The 26,776-nt window shown below is 38.0% G+C and overlaps 2 protein-coding genes across 2 annotated transcripts; one reads left to right on the plus strand and one right to left on the minus strand.

Moving 5' to 3' along the window:
- Window positions 1-1,312: 1,312 nt before the first annotated feature.
- Window positions 1,313-4,960, minus strand: LOC118450579 (uncharacterized). The gene is made up of 10 exons (XM_035886415.2): window positions 4,575-4,960; window positions 4,040-4,220; window positions 3,682-3,921; window positions 3,367-3,606; window positions 3,147-3,242; window positions 2,728-2,999; window positions 2,549-2,647; window positions 2,193-2,463; window positions 1,815-2,059; window positions 1,313-1,708 (listed from the first exon to the last, which is right to left on the minus strand). The coding sequence occupies exons 2-10, from the start codon at window positions 4,178-4,180 to the stop codon at window positions 1,552-1,554; spliced, it is 1,761 nt and encodes a 586-aa protein (XP_035742308.2). The 5' UTR covers window positions 4,181-4,220; window positions 4,575-4,960; the 3' UTR covers window positions 1,313-1,551.
- Window positions 4,961-5,139: 179 nt separating this feature from the next.
- bor (ATPase family AAA domain containing bor) lies at window positions 5,140-7,932 on the plus strand. Its single transcript, XM_035886413.2, has 4 exons — window positions 5,140-5,510; window positions 5,916-6,390; window positions 6,493-7,516; window positions 7,604-7,932. Exons 1-4 carry the CDS (start codon window positions 5,309-5,311, stop codon window positions 7,751-7,753), a joined length of 1,851 nt encoding a protein of 616 aa, XP_035742306.1. The 5' UTR covers window positions 5,140-5,308; the 3' UTR covers window positions 7,754-7,932.
- Window positions 7,933-26,776: the final 18,844 nt, after the last annotated feature.

Below are 26,776 nucleotides of genomic sequence, written 5' to 3' on the forward strand. Positions count from 1 at the left end.
CTTATAAATTTTACTTGACTCAATTTTGTAATTACTAGTAAAATATTAACTAAAATTTCCTTTGTTTAATAACATTCTCAGAAAAGTATATTTTAACATATCAATCGTACTATAACACATATTAATGATATCATTTTAATAGATTCTTTCCAATAAACTATGTAGATATTTATTTATGTAATTGCCATATCAAGATTAAACCAACAATAATATATACTAAATAGTACATCCTACTTACTAATACTATTATTATTGACGATCTACTTACCAACATTAGTTATTATATTTACATATCACTCACTAAAATTTAATTGTGAATAGAAATATCATATATTTAATGAAAAATGTTCAAATAACATTTTGAAATCCTAATTTTTTATATTATGCATTTAAATCTAAACCAAATATGCATTATCATATAAAAAGTATACGCTCTCATAAATGAATAATAATAAATGTCTTTGGCAAAAATTTAACTGAAAACATAACTATTTTCAATATGTATAATTAATAATCTATTATATGTAGATTTAAAAAAAAAAAAAAAAAAAAAAAAAAAAAAATGTTTGGTACTGTACTTCATTCTAATATTATACTTTAATGCAAAATAATGAATTTATTTTTATTGATGTCAAATATGGTAGTTTAAAAAGCAATTTATGAAAATTATTCACTAAATTCTTATGCTAATTTCAATCATATGAGAATCTATTAGTTTTCCCATTATGAACTATATAAAACTAAAATCTATGATTTTATTATTGTTCATTAAACATGATTTTTTACCTTTTGATAATTTTTTATCATTAATACAGCAACTGCTGTTTACTTTAATAATTTTAATGATATACATTATAACAATGTTAGTGTATATTTTTAATATTGTGAAAGATTTTTTTTCTTTTTTTCTCTTTTTCTGTTTTTTCTTTTTATTTATTTATTTTTTCTTTTTTTTGAAAAATGTTGTACTCATAATCTTGAAAGATATATATTAGAACAAATTAAAATTAAAAGTTATTATAATTTCATATTTGTCTGGTTTATTAAATATAACTACAACATTTTTCACAGTATACAAATAGAATTAAACAATTAAATAAAGTATAATGTCAAACTATAAGTATTCTATTTTATTTTCATTAATTAGTAATTTTCAGATTTACACGCACACGCACACATATATATATATATATATATATATATATGTGTGTGTGTGTGTGTGTGTGTGTGTGTGTATGATACTGATATAATATATATATATATATATATATATATATATATATATATATATATATATATATATATATATATATATATCAAATTCAACAAAAAAGTATTAAGTTTTCAAAAGTTTCCTGATGATTATCATAGAAAAATTATTTGAAAAGTTTTATTACAAGTATACCACATTTGACTATCATTTTACTTATTATTTACATGTATCTGATAGCTCTACTACTATTACCTTAGAATTTCTATACTGCCTTTGCAATCATTAATTTTTTATTTATTACAGATCCTATGTTCCTATTGCTTGATATGCCATGCTACCTATATCATAGCAGGTTCTGCTTTTGTTAAATCTACAGAAACAGTATGACTGATTGTGGCAACATGTGTTGCTGTTCCATTATTATCAGAATTTACAATGTTTAATGATAAAATTTTGGCACGTTGATAAGCCACTACTGTGTTCAAACTCAAAAATCTAGAAAGAATGATATTAATGGTAATAATAAAATAATTATAATAATTTTCAATAACTAGAATATATGTCTTTAAAGAAAATATATAATGTTTTCACATAAACTTACCTTATACAAACATACATTATCAACAGAGCAGCACCAGCTGCAAGCATCCTAATAATGGGACCTTCTACAAGTTGTATAATTGTCCATGCAGCTGCAGAAGATGCACACATTGTAGTAACAATTGCAATAGTTTGAAGGCAATGTTTCGTTGTTAAACTATTTTGCCAATCCAAACGGGTAGCATGTTCCACATTATAATTGGTACCACATATCTTGCAAGTAAGACTATCTGCATTAACTGAACTCTAATAAAGTAAATATTAAAAAGAATTTATTACTCATAGACAAAAAGAATTGATTAAAAGATCTAATTGTATATTATATGTGTGTGCGCGCGCGCGCGCGTGTATATATATATATACACATATATTAACGTACCTCAACAAGCCATCTACGCAAGCAATCATGATGGACTGCACTTACATCGCCTCTACATTGACACGGCTGTATCAATGGACCAACATCATGTCTGTCATTGTCATAACATATCCAACAATCTTTACTATTGATTGATGTTCCATCAGTAAGTACAGCAGATTCTTGTGCTGAACATTTATCTTGCAATTCAATTTCTTTCATATGTTTTGTTTGATCAAGATCTAGCCTTTTCAAAATTCGTTTTGGATTTAAAATCCATAATTGTTCAGGACTATAAGAAAAATACAAAAGTGAAATAATAATTACACTAAAAAACATAAAATACTGGCAGCATAAATTTTCTAAATAGAACTCACCTCATACAATTCCATAAAACACAAGGAAACCATAATGCTACACCAACTTCTATTACACGAAACACAACATCATGCCAATTTCTGCTATATAAGGGAACTCTAAAATATTGAATATTCAATATATCAATTAGGTATATCAGTTTACATTTTATTGTTTTTATATTTTTCATTTTTCTCACTTTGTTTTCCAAAATTCGCTGAGTGTTTCACTAAATAAAAATCCAACCACGATAAACAACATGAATGCTTGAGATAATAAACCAAATCTAGATTGATGTAATTGAGAAGTATTCACTTGTTGTTGCATGTGTAAAATATCAGATGTAGATGGTTGAGAATCGAATAATTTAGCTGTAACTTGATCTTCATTTAATAACTTTGATTCATCTGGAGTACGTATATTTGTTGCAATAGAAGCAACCTGGTACTCATTTAAAAATCCACCTCGAACCTGGTAGAAAAAAATTGCATCGATTATTTTAACAAAGTCTTCAAAATGATATGACATATCTTAATCGTGCTAAAAGACAATAACATGATAGAAAGATAAATACAATAAAAATTATTTATCTCAAATATACTGATAGTATTAACATACCTTAAAGTATACTTCCACTCCATATATCAAAAAAAATATGACAACAATGAATAAAAGTACCGCATAGCATCCATTAAAAATATGTGTATAATAACTCTGGAAAATGTTCTAATATAAATATAATATCCTATGTACTATAATCTCTACTGCATATAAATATAAAAGATCATGTTTAATAGAATATTTATATATATGAAAAATTTGACAAGAGGCGGCTTACTTGATCTTCTTGAGAATTTATTTGTGCAATGACAAATTCGGCTAATAATAATGAATATGTTATTATATTAAATACAACAAATGCTAAAAAAGATTTTGATAAAAATTGCGGTTTATCCCATTGAACATCTCTCAGGTGGAAAACTTCAGCCCAAAAACATACAATTAAGGATGAACCACTTAATAAAAGTGGATAATATGCTGATAACAAACTTCTTGACCAACCTTCTTTGAATGCAGTCTAAAGAATGAAAATAATATTAAATTAATTGTAATATCAAAGATATAAACTCATAAAACAAATGAATGTACTGACCGGAGAAGTAAAGTATGCTCCACGTATTACTGATGCAAGGAAAACTACAAAATATAACACTTTTTGAGTAGTAACTCGGCAAGCTCTCAGAAATGAAGGTGCCTTCATCTTTTTCCATTCAGCGATAATACACATCACAAGTTGAATAAGACATACGAATGCCAATATAAAGAAAATAGATGCAAATGCTATATAATAACTTAGGTTTGGTACATGGCATTCAGGTCCATCGAATTGGATCTGAACAAAAAAATATATACATATATCAATATAAGTAAATATATATATACATATATATATATATATATATACATGTATATATTAAAAATTAGTTATATCTATAATAAAGAGATATTACTTCACATAAACAAGTGCCATTATGGCATTCACCATGTCCCGAACAATTTTCAATTCCGCAACTGTTGTTCCAAGCCATCATTCCAAATTTAACCAATAATGATAATGGATTTTGTGTACTCAATGCGATCATTTGTTCCATGATCAATTTTTATAGAGCAAAATTGCTCTAATATAATTTTCTATAAATATATATATATATATACGTATATCTTTTTATAGATGAAAATAATATTGTTTGTGACGAATTAAATTCAGAATTAAAATTATAATTATTAATTCACAAAAGTAATAAAGAACAAATGTTAATTTAATAAAAAATCTAATTAAGAAATTAAGGCAAATCTGATGGTTCTTTTAGACACTTGTATACAAGCATTATAGTATCACATAGTATATATTCTATTTTGAATAATATCGAAAAATAAAGTTGTCTTGAATAAATTATTCTTTGAAAATGCATTATATATTGAAGAAATTAGATAAACAACATTATAGAGTAATAACTCTGATATCTACTAATATATTATACATACTGTATTAACAGAATATATGCGATTCTCCGTTGCTATTACTTTTGTATACGAAAACGTAAATCGTAAAGTACAAATATGCAGACAATCGAGAATGCGAAAATTTATTACATTCGTCAGCTGTCACTTTCAATACGTTCTTATGAGGTGTTGACATTAAATAAAACGCGTATGAAACATTTCACTTGATTAATTGGAAATGTGGAAAATGAATGACGCAGTTGGATGCGCAGTAAATACAATGGGGAATATCAAGTTACTTATTTTAGGACATTCCCTACATATAGGATTTAATTTTTCTTTTTCTGATTAATGATGAAATATATATAATCCAAACGCAAATAAGAAATATAGAGTGAAAATTCATTGATTAAGATGCCATTTTTAAATAATTTGGTATTACGAAATGCATTTTATGAAAATTTTTACTATGCAATATTGTCATTGGTTATATATAATATATAGTATCAGTTGAAAGCAACGCGTTCATTGGTTATCATATACATCCAATAGCGTGCGCAATCGCATGAAATTGCGTGTTCCTTCGTTTTCGCGCTGTTCGTTTTGACTAATTTTAATAGTATTATATAGTTCGTGTTGATTCGTGTTCAATGTCCATAAAGTGCACGTGAGAGGTTCACTTTATCGAGCTACTGAAGGATAATAATTTAAACTTTGAAAAGAGAGAACAAACGTGTACTTTAAAGAATTTTCATACTTGTCGGGCTTATTTAAAAATGGCGTGGGTTTTTGGTTATCGTGACACGAAAAAACCACAGGATTTTTCTCAATTTATTGAACCACCGGCATCGGGCAAAGACGGTGGTGGAGATGGTTCTTCTTCAAAAAATTTTATGAAATCTCAAATGGAAGCTTATAGATTTGATTCGAGCGCATTAGAAAGGGCGGCTGCAGCTGCCAAAGAACTTGAAAAATCTTGTATGTTTATTTTTTTCTAAGTAACTTCGACACCGATCTAACATTACATATAGGTTACGTAAGCGAAAATTGATTATGTTTTTTGGTTATAGAAATATGTTCCTTTTCATAAAATTTATATGAATGACTTTATGACGATGAAATTTTTCTTCATTATATAATTTAAACTATTACATATTTGTTAAGAATAACATTCAACGTGTAAAATCATGTACACGTTAAATATAAGGCAAATATATTTGCTAATTTAATTTCGTTTAAATAAAAAATTTAAATTAATTTAAATTAGAAATGTATTAATAACTATAAACAATGCAAAAATTTTGTATAAACAAAAAATAAATTAATAAATGCATATATAATATTAACTAATACGAATAAGATACGTTATGATTGTTGTTCTAGCTCATGCTGTACAAGCTTTGGAACTTTCCAAAATGCAAGAGGTGACTAAACAAGCAGAAATGCAAACAGAACTAAAAAAGTATGAAGCTAGTATTGAGCAAATGAAAGCTGACCAAAAACGTGTAGAAGGAGAAGAGAAACGTAAAACGTTGCAAGAAGAAACAAAACAGCACCAAGCAAGGGCTCAATATCAAGATCAGTTGGCTAGAAAACGTTACGACGATCAATTGGCACAGCAACAAAGAATGAATGATGAAAATTTAAGAAGGCAAGAAGAATCGGTAGCCAAGCAAGAAGCTATGAGAAAAGCCACTATTGAGCATGAAATGGAATTGAGACATAAAAATGAAATGAGAAAATTAGAAGCGGAACTTAAAGCTAAAGCAAAGATTGATAGAGAAAACCAAGATCTTAACTTAGAACAAATTAGACTGAAGGCATCTGAAAATAGAATTACTGTTTTAGAATCTATAAGGTAATTAGTTTAATAAAGTTAAAGTACTTATATTTTCTTTCTAATTTGAATCTGAAAATTGTTTTATCGCTAAATATTTGTATATTTAACGATACTTTTTAGAACTGCAGGTTCGGTACTTGGTACTGGAGTCACTGCTCTTTTACAAGATTGGGACAAAATTCTTGCTGCTGCAGGGGGTTTATCACTTTTGGCCTTTGGCGTATATTCTGCTAAGGGGTCAACCAGTATAGCTGCACGCTATATTGAATCTCGTTTAGGAAAACCATCTTTAGTTCGAGAAACTTCTAGATTTACAGTATTGGATACTGTAAGACATCCTATACAAGCCATTAAAAAGCTCAAAGATAAGCAGACTGATGCTTTATCAGGTGTAGTTTTAGCACCGAAACTTGAAGAAAGATTACGTGATGTTGCAATAGCTACCAAAAATACAAAACAAAATCGTGGAATGTATAGAAATATATTAATGCATGGTCCACCTGGTACTGGTAAGACTATGTTTGCTAAAAAATTAGCAGTACATTCTGGCATGGATTATGCAATTGTGACAGGCGGTGATCTGGCACCTTTGGGTAGAGACGGCGTTACTGCAATACATAAAGTTTTCGATTGGGCAACAACATCTAGAAAAGGTCTATTATTATTTATCGACGAAGCAGATGCTTTCTTAAGGAAAAGATCGAGCGAACATATATCAGAAGATTTAAGAGCAATGTTAAATGCATTTTTATATAGAACGGGCGAGCAAAGTAATAAATTTATGTTAGTTTTGGCATCAAATACTCCAGAACAATTTGATTGGGCAGTGAATGATAGATTGGATGAAATGGTGGAGTTCCATCTTCCGGGTATCGAAGAACGGGAGCGCTTAGTTCGTCTTTATTTTGATAAGTTTGTTCTTCAACCAGCCATTGAAGGCAATAAAAGATTAAAAGTAGCACAATTTGATTATGGTGCTCTGTGTAGTAAAATGGCTAAAATGACAGAAGGAATGTCTGGGAGAGAATTAGCAAAACTTGGTGTTGCATGGCAAGCAGTAGCATATGCGTCTGGAGATGGGGTTTTAACAGAGCAAATGGTGGTAGATAGGTGTATGGAAGCTATTAAACAACACAAACAAAAGGTATTTTATTTGTTTATGAAAAAGCAAAAGAAACATTAAATTTTATGATACAGTTCAACATAAATTTGTTTATGTTTTATTTTAAAGGTGCAATGGCAGAGTGAGCAAGAAAAACAAGAATCCAAATCTATTTATGCGACTGAAGAGAGCAGTGCAAAGTTAATGGAATCTAAAGCTCCAGCAATAGAAGTTCATACAGAAAGAAAAGAAGAAGAAAGGACAATTGCTACAGCTTGATTAAGAAGAACATGTATAAAGTGAAGAACATTAAAGGATTGGTGTATAAATATTAGTTCCAATTGTTGCAGTGATAAGTACAAACATTATTAATGCAGATAATATTCATTTCAGTTGTATATTTTCCATTTTTTAAACAAGTTACAAGTATGATGAAGTTGTATATCATATAATTATTTCAACTGATAAACGTCATTTTAAAAATATTAATTGTATTATCTTATGCATTATTCCAGCGATATAATATATATATAGAAAAAGAGTATTTATAATACATTGAAAAATATTCTTGGATAATTCATAACGATTGTTAACTAATTCGTGCTAATTCTGACAAGTCGATCTATTGATACTTTTACTTATTTACAAATGTACCAATTTTCAAATTATGCGCGTTATGAAATCTCAAAATTTCGAATGAGGAGACGAATGATAGATTCAAATTTGGAAAAATATAAAATATTTAGTAAATAAAAGTATGCTTACATCACTAATGTATTTGGTAATATTAAAATTGTTTGTCCCATCCAATAACATGATTTTTTACGAACGTTTATTTATATTTCATAATTTGAAAACTAGAAAATATTGTTCATTAACAATACTATTTACTTGTATAGTAATTTGTATATATGTAAAACAACATATAATCGTAAATAATTTTACGAAATATGTGGGTTATTTGTTGTTATTTATTACATAAAACATCAAATAAATAATGACCATTCGGTTTTTAAAATAATTTCATCCTATTCCTAGATTCATTAAAAAAATATTAGAATTATGTGTTAAAATTAATAATTTACCTTAACTTGATAATATTTAAATAAATGCGGTATTGTTTAAATAATAGTTAATTATAGTAAAATAATAAATATAATAAGACGGAGGGATATGTTTACTTGTCGAAATAGAAAAGAAGCGTGATGTACAATTAAATTTCAATAGATCGCTAGTACTACCGACCTAAATCTTACTACGTTACTGCATGTGGAGATCTACGAGCTAACGATCTATTCTTTATTCTAAAATTCGCGTTCGCGAGATAATCTAATCGAATTTTCATGGAAATAAAACAAAGTCCCCGATAGAACTTTTAAAAGCGCACGCGAACACCCAGTCGGCCTGTCCCCGTCAACATGCGCGCGAGTGTTCTTCCTATCTTTCCTACATTCTCACGTAAAAATCGACGATGGATCTATTCTTCGATGATCCTTTCTATGACCCTTGATGATTTCTGGAAAAGAAGAAGAGAAAGAGAAGAAATATTAGATAGAGAGATAAACCGTAGAAATAATAGAAAAGAAAACCGCAAAATAATATGCGTGTGAGAACGATGGGGAACTCAGAACGAGAGGTGAAGCCCAATTATTCTTTACTGAAAGAAGGAGTCCCCATCCGAGGGTCCACATCAAAGTGTCCTTCCCTGATGGGCTTTACACGATGCTGAGACACGGTACAGTCCACACAAAGGCCCATATTCATGGGCCCAACCCCATTGGGTATTTAATTTTAAATCGATAGTATAAGATAGTACATGGTCTTTATAATGTTGTTAAGAATGCCCTATTGTTTAAATATTAATTTATTATACTCTGCGCACATATTTAATATTAAAGATACAATTATTTTTGATATCTAAATGTATATAACTTATGCTACGAATACTATTCTCTTGGAGAATCTTTCACTGTTATTAATTAGAACATTATTGGATTTTTATCTAAACTTATTTTCTTTTCTATTCATTAATTACAATTATTTCATCTACGAGATAGAATATTTGATAAAACATTTGAAAAGTATAGTAGAGATACATCGTCTGTACCTGAATATAAAATATTATTTTATCAAATGTGACCCAAGATGCACGACCGACAATGGTAGAGTAGTTACTGAGAAAAGATATAAGGAAGCGAGATAAATAATATATGTATGTGGGGGAACAAAAGGTGTGAAAGAAAGTATAGAGTTCTTGTTCCGTCATGCTTGATTTCTTTCGCTTCGCTTGGTTTGTTAATTTCGCGCTTTCATCTTCTTTCTTCTCGCGAAGCAGCGAAATATACTCTCGTATAAACGAGAAAAAAAGAAACTCAGCGCGTCGGTGGATGCGCTTTCAATTATCCACAGTGGCCAACAAGAGGGTAGGATGGATATACTTGACATTTTCTTTATCATCTTTTTTTTATCTCGATTCGAATCGAGTTTTACTACTGAAAAAAATGAGCTGCTCGTCACCTAATTTTTGACGAGTTTCCTCTCTCTCTCTCTCTCTCTCTCTCTCTCTCTCTCTCTCTCTATTCACGGATACGCGTCGCTTGTATTTATTCTTGTCTCTGGGTTAGGAAAACATTTCTCTATTTCCGCCGTCTTTTTTCGGTTCGGGCTTTACTATTTGCGGATCGTATCTTCTTGGCTTCCGCAGTCGCGCGCTTACACGCGCAGTCATTCAGAAAATCAAGCCATATTTCTTCTCGCACGGACTCACACGGGGACAGATGCAACCCGTTGATGCGAGAGAAGCCTGCTTTCTCAATACCATTGAATTACGGGCTTTTCTCTAGGATCTCTAGGAAAAGAGTAGAAGGGATATCGAAAATAGGTATCGGTGGAAAAAAAGAGAAAGGAGAAGTCGCATCTATATTTGCGTCGCGTGGCAGGTCCCTGCACCGAGTCTACGACACGCGTCCCGACACGCGCCATAATGGGTCACAAAGCGTACTCTTGAAAACGCTTACTGGAGCGTGACTAAATAACCGACCAAGCGCTTGTAGCTGTAAACACTGTGCCTGTGCACGTAAAACGCGTGCGTCAACCAAACTGGCTTCTCTATTTCTCTCCTTTTCTCTCAAATGTTCCTCCGTGTCCTTTCATTCGTTCGTTCTTTCGAGAGGTGCGGCTTATCTCACGTGGGTGAACTACAATTTTCACGGTATATACTACGAATGAACGTGCTGACGCGTCGGGATGGATTAGCTTTTCGATATGCAAGGCTATGCACGTTCCATTTTTTTTTCGTTTTCTCTATCTTCTCGAACTCTTTCAAGATCATTGGCAAGCTCTTTATTCGTAATACCGACCATAAGGTTTTAGATTAGTGTCGATATATCGCAAATATTTTTCATTCGAAGGAGAGAAGCAGAAAAGAGAAAGACTGCGTGCATATTAATCGGGCTTCCTTGGAGAAGACTTCATTTGATCCTAGAACGTGGGATAACGAGGAGGTAAATTGCGTGGAGGAGCATTTTACGTTCTCGATTTGCATAAATATTCTAGGGTGCACGTAGAATCTCGCGATTCTCTGTGAATCGTTAAGCGAGTGAGAGCGTGCACGCGCGTGCCTCTGAGTTTCGCCACAATTTATCTCTTTACATATAGTTGTACTTTTTTCCTCCGTGAAACGAAACTTACGTCATCGCGCGTGTCCGACACTTTGTGTGTAGGATTTTACGAGGAAAAAACGAGAGAGAGAAAGATATTTCGCACTAGTTCGACTTGCTTAGCTTTCTCGATAAAAGATATTAACGAACTTATTTTATTCAGCTACATCAGAAAATAATTTGCCTGTGATATCGCTCGACACTGCCTACGAGGGGGAGTTATTAAGTACGTTCAATTAGTTTTATTCGAATGAAAAAATTCTTTAACCAACTTCCCTCGCGATCGTAGAAAGTCGAAAGTTTTATCTTTCAACGATGGCATGCGGTAATCGATTCGTTCTCTTCGAGTTCTTCGTGTCATTCATTAGGATCGAATTATACGATGCGATAGTTGAAAGTATTATTATTATTTAGAAGCCTCTGAAACCTAATCGAGAGATTTCTAACGATCATTGTACATTTAAAGTATTTATGGATTTTATGTAAATTAGTTTTTTAAGTTCAAGACAAACTTTATTTCTTTTTGGGATATTCTTCTATTTGGCCATACGACATTTTAAGATCGCTTTTAAAATTGGAGATATCAAATTGACTGGTGTTTGATTTGTCCATTGGCTCCAAATTTTAGCAACATTTCGTATTCAACCTCTCCTACCTCCTCTCTTCATAACTTCTCGAAAAGTGGGGTCGATGAAGCAATCTGATTAGAACTTTTGATTTATAACTTTTTCTTACGTATATTTACTCGCCCGTGTGTGTGTGTGTGTGTGTGTGTGTGCGTGCGTGTGTAGGTAGAAGCGGCATTCGGCAACTCGTAGGATTACAAGCGTGCTCGATCTTGTTAAAATTTATTCATGATTCGGCAGCGGGCAAGTTATATCGCGCCGAGGTGAATCCGCCAGCGGGGACTGGTTCGACTGGTCGCGGTCTAAATATTCGTCAAGCTGCCCTATTTTCCGCGTAATGCGATAGGGGCTTAATACCACTCTCTCGGAACGGCACGATCTGATTTATCGTTCGGCGGTATCGACTTTGTGCCCACGAAAGTTAATCCCTCGTAGATCCTTCGAGAAGTCGTTCGAGGAGTCGTTCGAGGAGTCGGTCGAAGAGTCGTTCGTTAACTGCCGGCCCTTTTATCGTCGAGAGGCCGAAGCGTTTGCATTTTTCGCGTTAATAACAAAATTGGTGGGATCGATTAACGCTTAAGAACGTTGTTATATCTCCTCTTTATCTTGAAAACCACTAGAATCCGACGTGGGATCGAAACTTCAGATGTTTCTTCCGAAAGCGATTTCGTGTAACCTCGGCAATGATAGACCCCGGCACCTCGTTCCGGGCTTGTAGGCGGCATTCTCTCGGCCTCGCTTCATACTCGCTTCTACTCTCGTGCACCATAAAGAAGGAGTGAGAAAATTACTCGCCCACCTCCCCGAAACTAATAAGTATTGTCCATCGGGCGCATTGTTTCGATGCCCACGTTAGGACGCGCAACACGTTTGGGAAGAGTTACACTTTAAATTACTCTGCCTGTTAGCTCGTCCGGACGATCGTTTGGTTCGTTAGACGACGCGTTTCGTCGTCGGATAAAAATGTGTAAAAGGGAGAGAAGGGTGCAGATAGAGATCGTGATCCCAGCTTAAAAGGCTCGATTCGAACGTCCGACTCTTGTAAGGCGCTCGTCTTTGCCTGTGTCTTCTGAAATTTATTAATCGAATGAACGCGGGTTCGTTTCTCCACAGTGATTTCCGAGTCCTATAAATATCTCAATTCGTTATTTCTCCGTACCCAGAATGCTCATCCTCGACGATTCTGAATTCGAAATGGCGTGTAAAGGTACGAGTAGATCATACGTCTTTGTATGCCACTTTATGGATACTTTTATGGATACTATTTTGATGGCTACTTTATCTTGACTCTATAAAAGTAACCGGTAAATTGTCACTTTTATGCGATACGAAATTAACCTTGTACGTATGTTGCGCAACACTGTCTACGATCTTAAGTATCCATCGTCGCGATAATGTAGCTATGTAAGGTACATTAAAGTCGCACAATTCTTTACTCACGACTGTGATCGTCAGTAGTATCTACCTTTTAAGAACGTTTATTACGAAACTCAAGGTCGAGTGCTAGAGGAATGCCTAGAGGAATGTCTAGATGGGGGGTACGGATGGATGAGGGAGATGGGTACGAACATCGCTAGTTGTTAGTCATATCGTCGAGATACCTACATATACGATTCTAATCCCTCGTTTTCCGTTCGAGCTACTATTTACATAACTTTATCCAAGTAATGCGTTATGAGCCCGGTTTAGGGTTTAACTACCACTTTGGGAAAATCATATTAACCGTGGTCGTTACCGCGATCCCGGAATCCCGACGCGTTGAAAATAAATGACCGAAGGCACGCACCCTTAGAAGGGTCGACCATGACGCTACATCGTCGATGTAAAAGACGCAGGAAAGTTGAATAAATAGATATACATACACGTATCGTTGTTGAACGCGCGTTCTTTACGATTTCTCTGCGTCGTTCCCTTTATCCCGTCCCATGGATCAAACATTTCATCCTTTTTCCTCTTTTTCTCCTCTTATTCTCTATCTAGGAATATCTCTTTCGAAAGATCGAGCGAATTTGAAACGCACACGTGATATGTTAATAATATTTACGGGCAACGGTCACTGTCCGTCCTTTCACTTTCACAATTTGATTTACGCGATCGAGCTGTTCTCGAGAGGGAGATCTAATCGTTGAAAAAACAACGTTCCCTTTAATTCGACGAGTAGCCGAAGCAAAGGCCGAGTAGCTTCGTTCGTACATAAATTCTAGGTACGTTCGGCATTGTTTTCGTGATAAATTTTGCCCATTGTACAAAGTTATTGTGCATAAATTGTAGAACGGTGTGTCCAGCGCTTATAGTCTGAGACAAAGTGACTAGTAGAGTGGGGCAGGAGTTTGAAAACGCGCGCGCGCGGGAGAGAAAGAGAGAGAGAGAGAGAGAGAGAGAGAGAGAGAGAGAGAGAGAGAGAGAGAGAGAGAGAGAGAGAGAGGGAGGGAGGATATCTCTCTTCCTTCTTCGACGCGAAATAAATTGGCTTTTATATTAGCACGAGCTACAACATAAATCCTGAGCGTTCATTGTTGTGTATTGGCCATCTCCCTTCCTTTTCCACCCTGTGGGTGGAGGGCTTTGCACGTGGGCAAAATCCGTTTTCCTTCGCATCGAGAAGCGTGACGTTCGTGGAGGTGGAGGAAGCGGAGGTGGTACTGGCGATAGGCGATGACGAGGAAGCACCTTTACGTTCTATACTATTTCAACGTCTTGCAGCACTTGTCTGTGTCGAAAATGAAAGAAAATTTGAATCCTGGGGACTGGAGGATCGTCAGGAGAAATAAGAGTTGCGTCTACGGTTACGTTAGGTAGTCCGTTCGGTTCGTTTGCGTTACGTTACGCTACGAAATTATGCGTGGAAAATTGCGATTTAAAGGCCGAGCTCGAATACGCTCGCAAATCTAGTCAAGTGTGTGTACGCGGGCTCGCGCGGGCCCGCACACGGCGTTTCTCCTTTCAAGTGTATATCTACGGACATGTAGATACGTTACTACGTATAGATATCCTACGTAGATGCAGGTAATGCATAAGTATGTGCCTGCCGAGCGTGCAAGTGCAAGTAGGCGGTAGGTCGGTCGGTGCATCGCGCGTCCTTCTCGCGTGTAGTCCGCGCGATACGCCACGAGGAGGATGCCGATTTATGTCCTGTGACGATCCTCCATGGTACTGGCGCCTACGGTCGATGAAAAAAAAAAAGAAAAAAAAAAAAAAAACAAAAAACCCTGATTAAAGGAGATCCTCGACGAGCGACTCTCAAGTTATTTACTTAAAAGTCCTTAATGATCTTACTCTACGTAAATTTGAATGTCGGCTATTTATGACATATCGCTGGATCGGCAGAGACGAAAATAAACATCTAAGACTCGCAAAGTCAGAGGGATAAGTTTAACGAATCGACAGGGTTTACTAAATGTATGTGGCTTCGTACAGCCGATCATTATTCTTCTTTCGTGTGTCCGTGACGCACGTACGCGAAGGTAGCTCTCTTGTAGTTCTTGATAAATCGAGGCATGTGTAAGGACGATAAATCCCGGTGTTCCGTATTAGTGCCGCTACTCCGTATTTGTCGCCGTTTAGTTACCGTATCGCTCTAACGTGTTATTAATCGAGGTACCGAATGGAAATATGGAAAGCTTTATGCGTCGTCATCGAATTGCCTATCTTTTTCTTTAGCGAGATTCACAGGAAGATCGTCTCGAATAATAGTCGAGACGGAATTTCATTTCTCTATTTTCCTCGAAGAGCTTCTCAATGGCCTTTTCCTTCGCGAGCAACGATAGTTATGATTCTACGATCGATCATCGTCATTAACGTACTCGACGTAGATACGTTGTTCGGCGGCTCGTTAATAATGTCGATGAGTAAAAGCGTTTCATCGTTGAAGCCCACCGGCGTTTGTTTCCTCTCGTTTTTCTCTTTTACTCTTTGCCTCGATCTATTGTCTTCTATGACCTTATACGCGTTTACATACTACGAGAAGTAAACGACATTATTATTTACCTCGTTTACGCGTATCTTATCTCTCTTACATCCGATCTTCTCTATTCTAACATTTGTTTTCATTTCGCACCTTTTCAAATCTTCGATATAGCGAGAATCGAGGAGGATCGTGAACTCACGACAAAGTAATTACGCATTTTCTCGTCACTCGTGGTCGTGTTGTGACTGTTTCTTTTCGCCGCAGACGATGTGAGCGATGACAAGGAGTCGCGGTCCCAGTGGGAGGTCTCAACAATGGCCATCCGCCTCCGAGTCGGGTACGCTGCTACCTGGAGAACCTTGGCTCGTGGCTCGGCCAGCGATGGATCTTCGACGGCAAAAGGATTCGTTCAAGTCTTTTACTTTCCAACTAACCTCTCCGTTTTCGAAATGCCAACTATTTCATTATTGCGACATTTGTTTTTTTATTTTTGGATCAAAAACAAGCTAAACAGCGAGTGGGAAAATTTACGAAATAAGATCGATTTTGTATCATTTCGTAAATCGAATGATTTGTCTTGTTTGAACGAGTTGGAATTTGCTTAAATCTTTCGTTGAAAAGTCAAGCGAAATCCGACTTAACTCTCAGCAGCGGTTTAGTCCCGAGCTCTCTCCTCTCGAAGTGAGACGGACCTCCTTACTGATCGTAGGTGGTCCTCCCATCGGACGCAATGATTTTAAATTAAAATTAAAGTTAAACGTTCTTATGCTTCCTCTACTTGACGACGCCGCCACTGCCACCGCACTTGTAATAACGTTAATGGACCGTGCAAGGAGGTTGCACATTTCGTTTCAATCGGTTCGCGCACATTATTTTTATTAAACATCATATAGTTATGTATAACAAAGAGGAAGATCTTTCCTTGATAATTAAATGGACATTCGATTAAATATGGACTATGAACTTTGAACGATTTCAATTAGGATCGAGGACGCGTTTAATATTTTTCGAAACTTAAGATATGCGCTATTCCTTATTGTTGATCTTCTCATTGTTCTTTTTTTTTTCTTTGCGGAACTACGGGACGAGCACTTTATGAGAGGGCATGCGTTCGTTCTCACCGGGCGGCAGATAATTGGCTTCGTGTTTTTCGATGTGTTACCATGTTTATACGCACACTGCGCTCGTATCACTATTTTATAATTAGCAAGAAAGTTATTGTATATACGGTATGCCACGGGTCACGCTGTGAAAGTACGTAGTATGAAAAACGAGCGGAGCTGCGTCGTCGTCGTCGTCGTCGTCGTCGACGACGTTGTTGTTTCGTTAATGCCGTTCTTCGAGCTCCTCGGATTCCTATGTATTGTTGCTTGCGTACATAATCGTTGCGTGCGAGCAAACGAATATATCACCGCCTCTTATTTTCAATTTTCTCATTGTTCATATTTCGCGAGCAGATATACGATGTCGTTCTTACCCTCGTATTTTACGAACGTGAACGTGTATGGTACACATTACGTGTGATACATCGTACGTTATACGAAATTGTATCGTACGGGTTTCCTATTACTAATTCCTCGCGAAATATTCTTCGTATAATGAATTATTCTCTCCGGTGGTCCTTTACCGACCACCGCGTATGCCTCATACTTTTACTTTATTTTGATGAATTTCGAAAAGATGCCTAAGGCCATGGAGCATTAGTCACGGTGTAATTGGCGGGAGAAGAGTGCCTCGTAGAAGCCTCCTTGGTTCGCTCTCGGCGAAGAATTTTTACAATCCCGATGAGTTGACGTGTTAATTTTTTTAAATTTCGAATTCAATCTCATTAAAGACGAGAAGTGATTTTTTAGAGTAAGAAAATAATCTATATAAGAATAATATTTATAAGCGTATTACATGGAGAATACCTTATCCTTCCAATCGAATTTCTGAAGGAAGAAGATACATTTCCATGGCATTGTTTGGGATTTCACTTTTAGTGGGTGAAGACGAAATGAAGAATCTCAAGAAATCTTTTCACTATTTTTTATCGAGGATCAGATTTCTACCTTTGCTAAGGTTACGTTTATCTTACGATTTTGCCTGCCTTTTTGAATCGAGCATCGTCAGATTTTTTTCATCCACTTTTGTCTGAAAAAGGCAAAGGCATTTTGTAAAAGGAAATTTTTTCGCTCGAGCGAAAAATATATATAGTGAAACTGACCTCGAAAGGGAGTGTCTATGTTATACAATTCATTTCTTTGGCTGCTCATCGCGTATAAAAATACTTGTTAAATAATTCTCTCTGACGTGCATGTGTCTAAATTTTTGCAGTAGTCATCAAAATATAAAATATTTTTTTAACGTTCTTTTCAAAATATCATCTATATTTTCGAATAGAGAAAAGGACATCAACTGTTAAGAGTTTTGTTAAGATCATGCATATACCTATGTAAGAAAGCGAAGAAGCCATGTACTCATCCAAAGGAATATACACGTAACAACGCAATTATTGAGTGTTTATTAAGGAAATCTTACTGTGGGATGTTAGCCGTTAACGTAATTACCGATAATTATAAGAGAAAAATATTCGTCGGCTCGTTAAGAGCGTCAGAGTATCGTTTCCCGCGAGGTTTAAACTCTCTCATGAATATTCTCCGTTGGAGAGGGTCTTTGTAAAAAATCGAATATTGCACGTGAACAGTCGTTTTATCGAGGAGCAAGGAGAAGAAGAGAGATAAAAGGAAAGGAGAGAGGAGGGAGGTGGCGCCAATTTCGTAGGGCCTCTGGCTTCGTCGTCCCACACGTTTCTGTGCTTTTCAGTTCGTTTCTTCTTCTTCTTCTTCCCCCTCTTCTCCCTCTTCTTCTCAGAGAGATTATGGTGGGGTGGTCCCTTGCGAGTCTTTTTTCCACGCTCTCCTCTCTTTTTCGTCCTTCCTCCGTCTTTCTTCTTTTCTCTCGCCCAACACGCTTCTCCGAGACTTCGCCTTATCCAAGGGTTTTTAATTCGCGCGCGTGGGCGAGCGAACGTACCGCTTCGTTTGTCTTTCTTTAGTTTGAGCGTCGTGCCCTGTCTCTCTCTCTCTCTCTCTCTCTCTCTCTCTCTCTCTCTCTCTCTCTCTCGTTCTCCCGGTCGTGGTTCTTTCACGAGCGCCAAAAGCCACGTACTTTTAAACGCTATAATCGCGCAGTCCTTTGGAAGCTAATGCATTCGATCGCTGATTTATGCACTATTCCCCTCAAATATATTGGGACTCTTCTCGTGTACGAAATTAATTTCGTACATGCCCTGCTGGCCTCGCGACCATGTAACTATCAATAATAAAAGGTAGCTCCGTATATGCTCTCTCTCTCTCTCTCTCTCTTTTTCTTTTCCATTTCGTTATTCGTTCTCACGTCCACTTTCTCGCCGCAATCCATATATAGCCGTCCCTTTATTTTTACCACACTTATACGCTTTATTTCATAAGTACGCCCCCAAGCGTGAGTGCTTCTTTCTCAGTTCTTTTAATAGTGACGTCTTAGATCGTACGAAGCGATCGTTTTGGTCTTAGGTTGGAGCGGCTAAACGCAACGGCAGGAAGACGATCGCATTTAATACGGTTGGTGATCGAACAGTGTGAGAGAGAGAAGGGGGGGGGGAGAAGGAGACAAGGCGGAGAGCATAATAAAATGCATCTGTGTTAGGTAGGAGGAGAAAGGCGGCGTTGTACGGAAGCATCGAACTTCCAGAGGACTCGATACACATGTCCTGTTATTAATATTGGCTACACCTTGGCAGCATCGCGATTCCACAGCCTCCCTTGTCCTCTCTCTCTCTCTCTCTCTTTCTCTCTCTCACTCTCTCTCTCTCTCACTCTCTCTATCTATCTCTTTCACTCAAACTCTCTTTCCTGAGTGAGAGAGAAAGAGAGAGAATTTCCTTCTTCCTTTTTCCTTCGCGTCCTGGAATCTCGTCGCGAAGTGTATAATCTTGCACGCAAAGTTTGGGGACACGCTGCCACCCGGCAATCTGCATATGTTTACGCTCGTACACCAAGAGAAGGCCAAAGTCTCGTTTTCGTCGAAGGAGAAAAAGAACGAACAAGACCGCAAAGAGATCTGCTTCCAGGCGTAACGCGAGCTGTCGTCGAGCCCTTTCCGCGATACTCGCGGTCTTTCTATCCTTTTATGTCTTTTTATTAAAGTGGGATATTCCGTTCTAAGGTCTTTGATCGAAGATGCGAGTGAATTTATACTTCGTTCTTTTCACACTTTTTTGTACAAAATGTAGATAATGTATCTGTATATTATGGAATTGAGTTTTATGTGCTCGAAACATTGACGGTTCGTAACTAATAATCGTGTCGGGTGTCTTGCGATTCGATCTCTTAAAAAGAGAATAGGTGATCGAACGGCAAAGTGGTATCGCCGCGTGTAATAATCGTCTCTTTTTTTTCTCACGAATATCGAATCGTGGCGTACGTTGAACAATATACGCGTATTATCGTAATTCGCATCAATTCGAGGATTTACAAAATTTCGGTTATTCGTATAATCGACGAAAGTGGAAATATTCATGATCGTACTTGTCCTTTATATCTATTAAACTAAGAATGACAACATTTTTAATTGATGTTTTTGAAAAGCTTTTGAGATGAATCAGAAAATTGGCCGAAGAAAAAGAAGAACGGACGGACAGAAGGAAGAAAGGAAGAATACTTTTCTCGTGAGTTCACGACAGCATCACGAAGACTCGTTTGGATCGCGTTTGGAAGACCTCCACCTTCCATATATGTAATGACTGGGGTCCGGGAGAGAGAGAGATGAGCGAGAGAAGGCGAGGAAGAGAGATAGGTAGGTAGGTAGGTAGGTAGGTAGGTAGGTAGGTAGGTAGATAGGTAGGTAGGTAGGTAGATAGGTAGGTAAAGAAAGAGAGAGAGAAAGAGAGGGAGAAAGAGGAGAAGTAAAAGAAACGAAAGGGAGACTGAAGAGATGAGGAGGAGGAGGAGGACGGGCCCCACCTAGACGCGTGGGACCGACACCCACGATCCTTGCATCAACGTACCGGCTCCCATCGTGCACACGCCGCACTTACATACAGCTGGCTTTTACGACGGAGAGACAGCCTGTCGGAGTAATAAGAGGGAGCTCTGGGCACGCGCGCGCGCGCGCCTGCCAACCACTCACGATCGAGAGGCGATCTTTCTCTCTCTCTCTCTCTTTCTCTTTCTCTCTCTCTCTCTCTCTCTTTCTCTCTCTCTCTCTCTCTTCTTCGATCGATCGATCTCTCGCTTTTACAGATGTTACCGTTTCTTCTCTGATCCTGCCGATAGAAGAGATATAAACGCGAGAGGATCGATCGCGAGAGAAGATAGATCTCTTTTGTAAGAATCGAACGTTCTTGCTCGCGCCATGATATCGAGTGGGAGGTATAGGAGTGTTCTTTGAGAAGGGATCGCGAAGGAAAACAAAGTTTTGCTTGCGATCGACAATTTTCTATCTTTGCTCGGACGTTGAGCCAAAGTATGTGTACCTTCTTGTAGATGACGGTGAAATAGGTTCAACAGGAGAGAGTGGTTCGTAGACATTTACCAAGTATACACTCGATTACAGTTCAATTTTTGTAGCGTCTATAAAAAACAGAGAAAAGTGGAAATTCGTATATGTATCCGTCGGTGTGTTCTCAGTGAGGAGGACAGTGAGATCTCTCCATTAGTTTGTTAGATTATTTCGCTCTCGTGATAGCGATCCTGCGATACTTTGATGTTCTTTCAGGATTGTTTCGTGAATCGTTTTGTAATAATCGAATATAAATTTTTACGAGCGGCGTGGGTGTTGATTCACGCATCTTCGTTCGTCAATCGATATTTCATACACGGAAACATTTGATATCAACGAAATAATTTAGATTTTCGTCCAGAATGGCTATTATATGTTCGAAATGTTGCATTTGGAAGGAGAAGAATTTTTTTCTTTTTTTTCAAAGAAGAAAAAAAGAAGAACAGAAGAAGAGGATTCCTCGCGTCGAACGTATCGTAAATCACAATTAAACGTCGAGAAAATGTCTTGCGTTCAAAGGCTTATAACTCGTCCGAGTGATTCCAAAATGTGGTCGACCTGCTCTCACCACACCCCCGCAGTCACGTTTATACTCCATTACTATCCTAGACGTCCCTTAAATCACGTAGCCGATCTCGCCTTCGTTGCCGAGTCTCGAGTACGACAATAGCGAACAGGTTTGTATCACTTTGTCGATAGAAAAGAGATTGCCTCGATGTTAGCTCGATCTTTCATTTCTTACGATTTTCGATCTTTCGTCGGGTGATCGTACAAAAGGTACGAAGCTTCGTCGAGACTCGAAAGTAAACTCGAATCATAGGTATAACAGAGGCCAAGGTCTTTCGTACGAATGCACGGTGGGAAGAAGTATTATAGATCCAATTCACGACGTTAGATTCTACGGCGAGATTTTCAGTCCGTGCAGTTCATTTCAGACTCAAAGGAGCATCTCGATAACGGGCGTTAAGAAATCTGCCTAATACAAGAGGCGCGGCACTCCGGCTTCCACGATTAAGGGTTCGTTCACATCGTCAACATTTCTGAGGATGCTCTATCGCGTGACCTCGAATAAATCTCAAGATGCCGTCGATTCTTTGAGTCCATCAGACATGTCATTCTCTCTAGACATTTCTTCTTTTTCTTTTTTTCAACGTTTGTTTGTTCCTCGCCACAAAGCCATTCACCGAGTGAGATCTCTAGCTACATCATTACCGAAGATGCTTCTCTCGTTGCATCGGCTCGAATTTCCGACTCTCCATTGTGTACACCGTTGAGAGTATTTCCCTCTTCCCCTTTTCTCATCTCTTTATTCTACCGACTCTACTCCGTCTCTCTCTCTCTCTCTCTCTCTCTCCCTCTCCCCCATACTCTTCCCTTCTCTCATTCTCATTCCTTCCTTTGCCTTTGTCTTTATCGTTTTCTCTCTCTCTCTCTCTCTCTCTCTCTCTCTCTCTCTTTTCGGTTCAAAAGGATTCTATAAGGACTAGATTGTAAGCGAGACGGCTCCGTTGTATCAAGTTGTTCCTCCTCGGGCGTGGGCGAAACCTTTGCCTTTTTTCCTTTGCATCTAGAACAGTGTTTCCCAAAGTGGACGCCGGTGAGTATCTTGTTACTGGCACTCTTTTGACCATCCAAAATGGATCATACGGACCGCTCACTTTCGGTGAACGTTTTATTGCGGCTTTTCAAAGGTGTACGGACAAATGTTTTATCGCTTATCGTTATTTTCAAATTTCTAGATAAAAATAAAAATTTTCAAAGATCTATCAAAGTTAAATCGAGGCGATGAACGATTAGAAGGAAAGATATTTTCATCGCGAAAATGTGACGCTTGATGGAGAGACGAATGGCCGTGCATGAGAGAAGAGAGAACGTGATTAAAAAGCTACGATTAGTTAAATATCCGGTACCGTTCGTAGTCACTTTGTTTTTGTCGAGATTAGAGGACGTTATATTTCTTCTGTCACCGCGTGTGGCGGACATTTGGGAAACACTGTGGCCTAGAGATCACTGATGAGACTTGTCAAATTTATTTCTATCTCTTTCTTTTTTCGGCGTGAAGGAGAAATGAGTGTTGAAGGTTGAAAGAAGGGGACAGAAGTATTCCAGGTCTGCGAATACAAACATAATCGCAGGGAAACGGCTTTGTGTATGTTAAAATACATGTTTTTATGGCGACCGTAGAAGGAGAAGAAGAAGAAACACGAAAGAGGGAGGGAGAGAGAGAGGGAGAAAGAGAGAGGGAGAGAGAGAGAGAGAGAGTTCTTATCTGAAACTTTTTCGTCTCGGACACCTTGGCTACTTCATTCCTTCGTTACCTTTTTAGGTAGTCGTTTTATTCTTCCACGAACGATGCTCCACGTCTTAGCTGTATCTTTTCGCGTTTACCGCTGTTACGACTTTCTCGTGCCATTACTATGATTAATGCGTTGTTGTATAATTCGTCCGATTAGTAAGTTGGTAGATGAAGCGCGATAAGCGTACTCGCACACGCACGTAATAAAACTCGTGCTTGGACTTGCTCCTTACAGACTTAGAAGTAATATTTGGATCGAGAGTCATCGATAAGGCTGCGAGCGTTGCGTAGAGTTGCTGCCATCGATTCGATAATTTATAAATCGAAGAGGATTTAATTGGAGATTATCTTTTGCTTGGACTTTGTGTATGATATTTCATTCGGCGATTAGTCCTTTCAGCATGAATACTTATTTGGATAGGAAGATGTAAGGATACCACCTTCGAGAAGCAACGTGGAATTTTCAATGGCGACATATTTGCAAGCGAACGTTTGTACGTTATAAAGGGCACCTTCTCTCGGCATCGATGGCCGACATTCCTTGGGCGCAAGTCCAGAGTTTCCTTTTTGTAATCCGTTCGATTTATCGCCGATGCTTAAGGGCTCTCGAAGGAAGGAAGGAAGGAAGGAAGGAAGGAAGGAAGGAAGGTAGAAACGATAGCGTCCGATGGTTAGCACCGCCACCGCCGATTCACAGAAGCAACCCCGGGCGTGGTTGTATTTTTCAAAAAATCAATTTTCCAGTCGCTCCTGGCCAGTCTCTATCCTGTCAAGATATTCACCAGGATCACGATCATTACCTTCTCCACCAAATTCTTTCCAGCGGTCGCTTTTCAAATCGCCCCGTTCTCTATATCCATCTCGAATCCCTTTCTCGCCGAGGGATCCTTTTCTTCCATCCTGTTAGCACGGATAGCCTGTAATCTTTGCTCGCTCGACCGCGCGTAAGTCTTTCCATCGATGGCCAATAAATAATCTCGCCCACTCTTATTAGCGCGATCGCCGCTTTTCCAACTTCTTCTTCTTCTTTCGTCTCGAAATTACTGGCCAAGGTTCGACGTACTTTTGGTCGAGCACGATATATCCTTGCGATAAGTAAGAAACTTTTATTCGCTTTTTAATCGAGAGAGAGAGAGAGAGAGAGATGACATTTATAGATACGCTCACACGTCGACGCGAGCGCATTTTTGTTTTCGTATCGACGGACGATGGTCGGATCGGAGAGCCGCGATCGAGATTTTAAGCGTTATAACTCGGAAAAAAAGGTAGAACGGAGACAGACTGGTAGATTGGTAGGAACGAATGGTAGATGAAAGTTGTGTCGGATGGGAGGAAAGGGGAAAAAAGAAAAAGGTTAAGAGATGCCGTTGCAAGGTCGGATTAAATAGCTCGATAGGAGCTTTCTGTCGGCCATTTCACACGGTGGAAGAAGGAAGATAAGGGTGACTGGAGTCTGTTAGCGAGTCAGGATCAGTGAGCAGCAGTCATGCAACGAATATCGAGCGGGCCGAGTTGTCCGGAGAGGAAGATATCGAGGCGGAGGAAGAGAGCCAGCGAAAGAGAGAGGGTGAATAAATAAAGAGAGGCGCGGCGTCGTTCGCAATATGATTAATGTGGCCGATCGACGCCGAGAGAGAAACAGAACCAGTCGGTCCGGAACGAAAGCCGCCTTCGGCTTCGTTCTTCGTGGTGGCTTCGTGGTGGCTGTAGACGCGAATCGATCGATCGGGCGCCGCTCGGCTCCTTCCTCTCCGTCCCCTTTTCTTCTCGGCAATGCAACGAGAAAACTTATACCTCCGCGATTGGAAGAGATCAAAGTCTCTGCTTCGTTTCTCCTTTCGGAATTGTTTACGCATATTTCGGTAATATTTCTTCTTGGACCGAGTCTTCGATCATCGTTCGAGGCTCGCGTGCGGCAATTCGCCACTCTCAGAACCAAACGCAATTCGCACCTACGATCATCGATCGTCGATCGAAAAGGAAAGGAAAAAAATGCACGTGAGATCCTTTCTTATCGAACGAAAAGGAGAGGATTTTCTCTTTCTCACTCCGCTTTGCCTCGACATTCCGACAACGGACCTTGAATAATGTTCCAGGGACATATCTAGACCCTCTTAAGATGGAACGAAATGGAACTTTATAGAGTCACGCGATCGTAGGACCAAGTGTCTTGTTACGAGGCGAAAAAATTCCCACGCGATATGGGACGCGCGTCGGGGAACGCTCGAAGAGATTAATCGTTGGACTATCGATTTTAATTTTCCTTTGGAAAGAAGAGAGATCGATCGAATCTCCACATAAGGTCATAATATTATGCCATCTATCCTCGATAAAGATTTATCAATATCGATAGGTATTATAGATGCCGCGAATATTTCAGGTATGAAGAAACTTTGAATCGTCGTTCGGGCATCTTCGAAAAGAAGGTTATTCCTTTGAAAGTAATCGAACGTCGTTGTTACGTTTCTTTCCGTCGAGCTCAATGGATAACGCGAATAAACATTGAAGGCTGCCTTTTATCGCTTACACGCGCGGCCTGGCGGCTTCAATGCGCGAAGCAAAAAACGTTGGTACATAACGTTGTTGCTTAATTAATTCGCAAAATTTATCTCTTACAGAGACACATTAGCGATAAGCCGCGTGTTCCCAATATACCTTTATCTTCGGCGAGATTGAATATTAATTTGGCCCTGTATCGACGTCGAGTTGCTTCGTGGAAACTCTAAACCGGCTGGGAAGATCACTTTGATCGCGCCACCTCGGAGATTCGAATTGCACGAGACGCGTGTGAAAATCAAAAGTTTCGGCTTCGATCATCGAGAATACGAAAAAGAAGTCGCCCATAAAATATATCGTATAAATTATCGGACTCCGATTATTATACGATCGAAACGGGGGAAAATTAGCCAAGGGATGCGGCTGATACAAAGCGGCGAAGCGCGTACGAGTGGGTGCTCCTGGAATACCAATAAGCGAATATTTATTGAGAATAAATTTAAAGAGATCCGAAAATCCATGCTCGCTCCTTCTCGCTCGCGTATTCTATTACTTTTACGTTTGCCTCTACTACGTTCGCCGATGAATATGCAAATATTTGCTCGCAAAAGCGAGGTATATTCGCGAGTAAGGCCAAAGAGCTAGAGATAAAGTGAAGCGAGAAAAAAGGGAATAAAAGGAGAAAAAGGAAGAGGAAGAAGGAGAAGAAGAAGAAGAAGAAGAAGAAGATTCGTTCTTTCCATTCCGTTAGGGAATACCACTCGCGAGACTCCAACCGGTGATATTATTTCGATA

Source organism: Vespa mandarinia, chromosome 5 (assembly GCF_050613455.1).
Source record: "Vespa mandarinia isolate Hongniang chromosome 5, ASM5061345v1, whole genome shotgun sequence".
Classification (NCBI taxonomy): Eukaryota; Metazoa; Arthropoda; class Insecta; order Hymenoptera; family Vespidae; genus Vespa; species Vespa mandarinia.

Excerpts from the sequence above, each read along its gene's own strand:
- bor (XM_035886413.2), top strand. The coding sequence starts at position 5,309 with ATGGCGTGGGTTTTTGGTTATCGTGACACGAAAAAACCACAGGATTTT. Across the intron at positions 6,391-6,492 it reads ACTGTTTTAGAATCTATAAG|AACTGCAGGTTCGGTACTTG; the intron begins GTAATTAGTTTA and ends GATACTTTTTAG. Across the intron at positions 7,517-7,603 it reads TTAAACAACACAAACAAAAG|GTGCAATGGCAGAGTGAGCA; the intron begins GTATTTTATTTG and ends TTTATTTTAAAG.
- LOC118450579 (XM_035886415.2), bottom strand. The coding sequence starts at position 4,180 with ATGGAACAAATGATCGCATTGAGTACACAAAATCCATTATCATTATTG. Across the intron at positions 3,607-3,681 it reads GAGCATACTTTACTTCTCCG|ACTGCATTCAAAGAAGGTTG; the intron begins GTCAGTACATTC and ends TTCATTCTTTAG. Across the intron at positions 2,060-2,192 it reads TGCGTAGATGGCTTGTTGAG|AGTTCAGTTAATGCAGATAG; the intron begins GTACGTTAATAT and ends TTACTTTATTAG.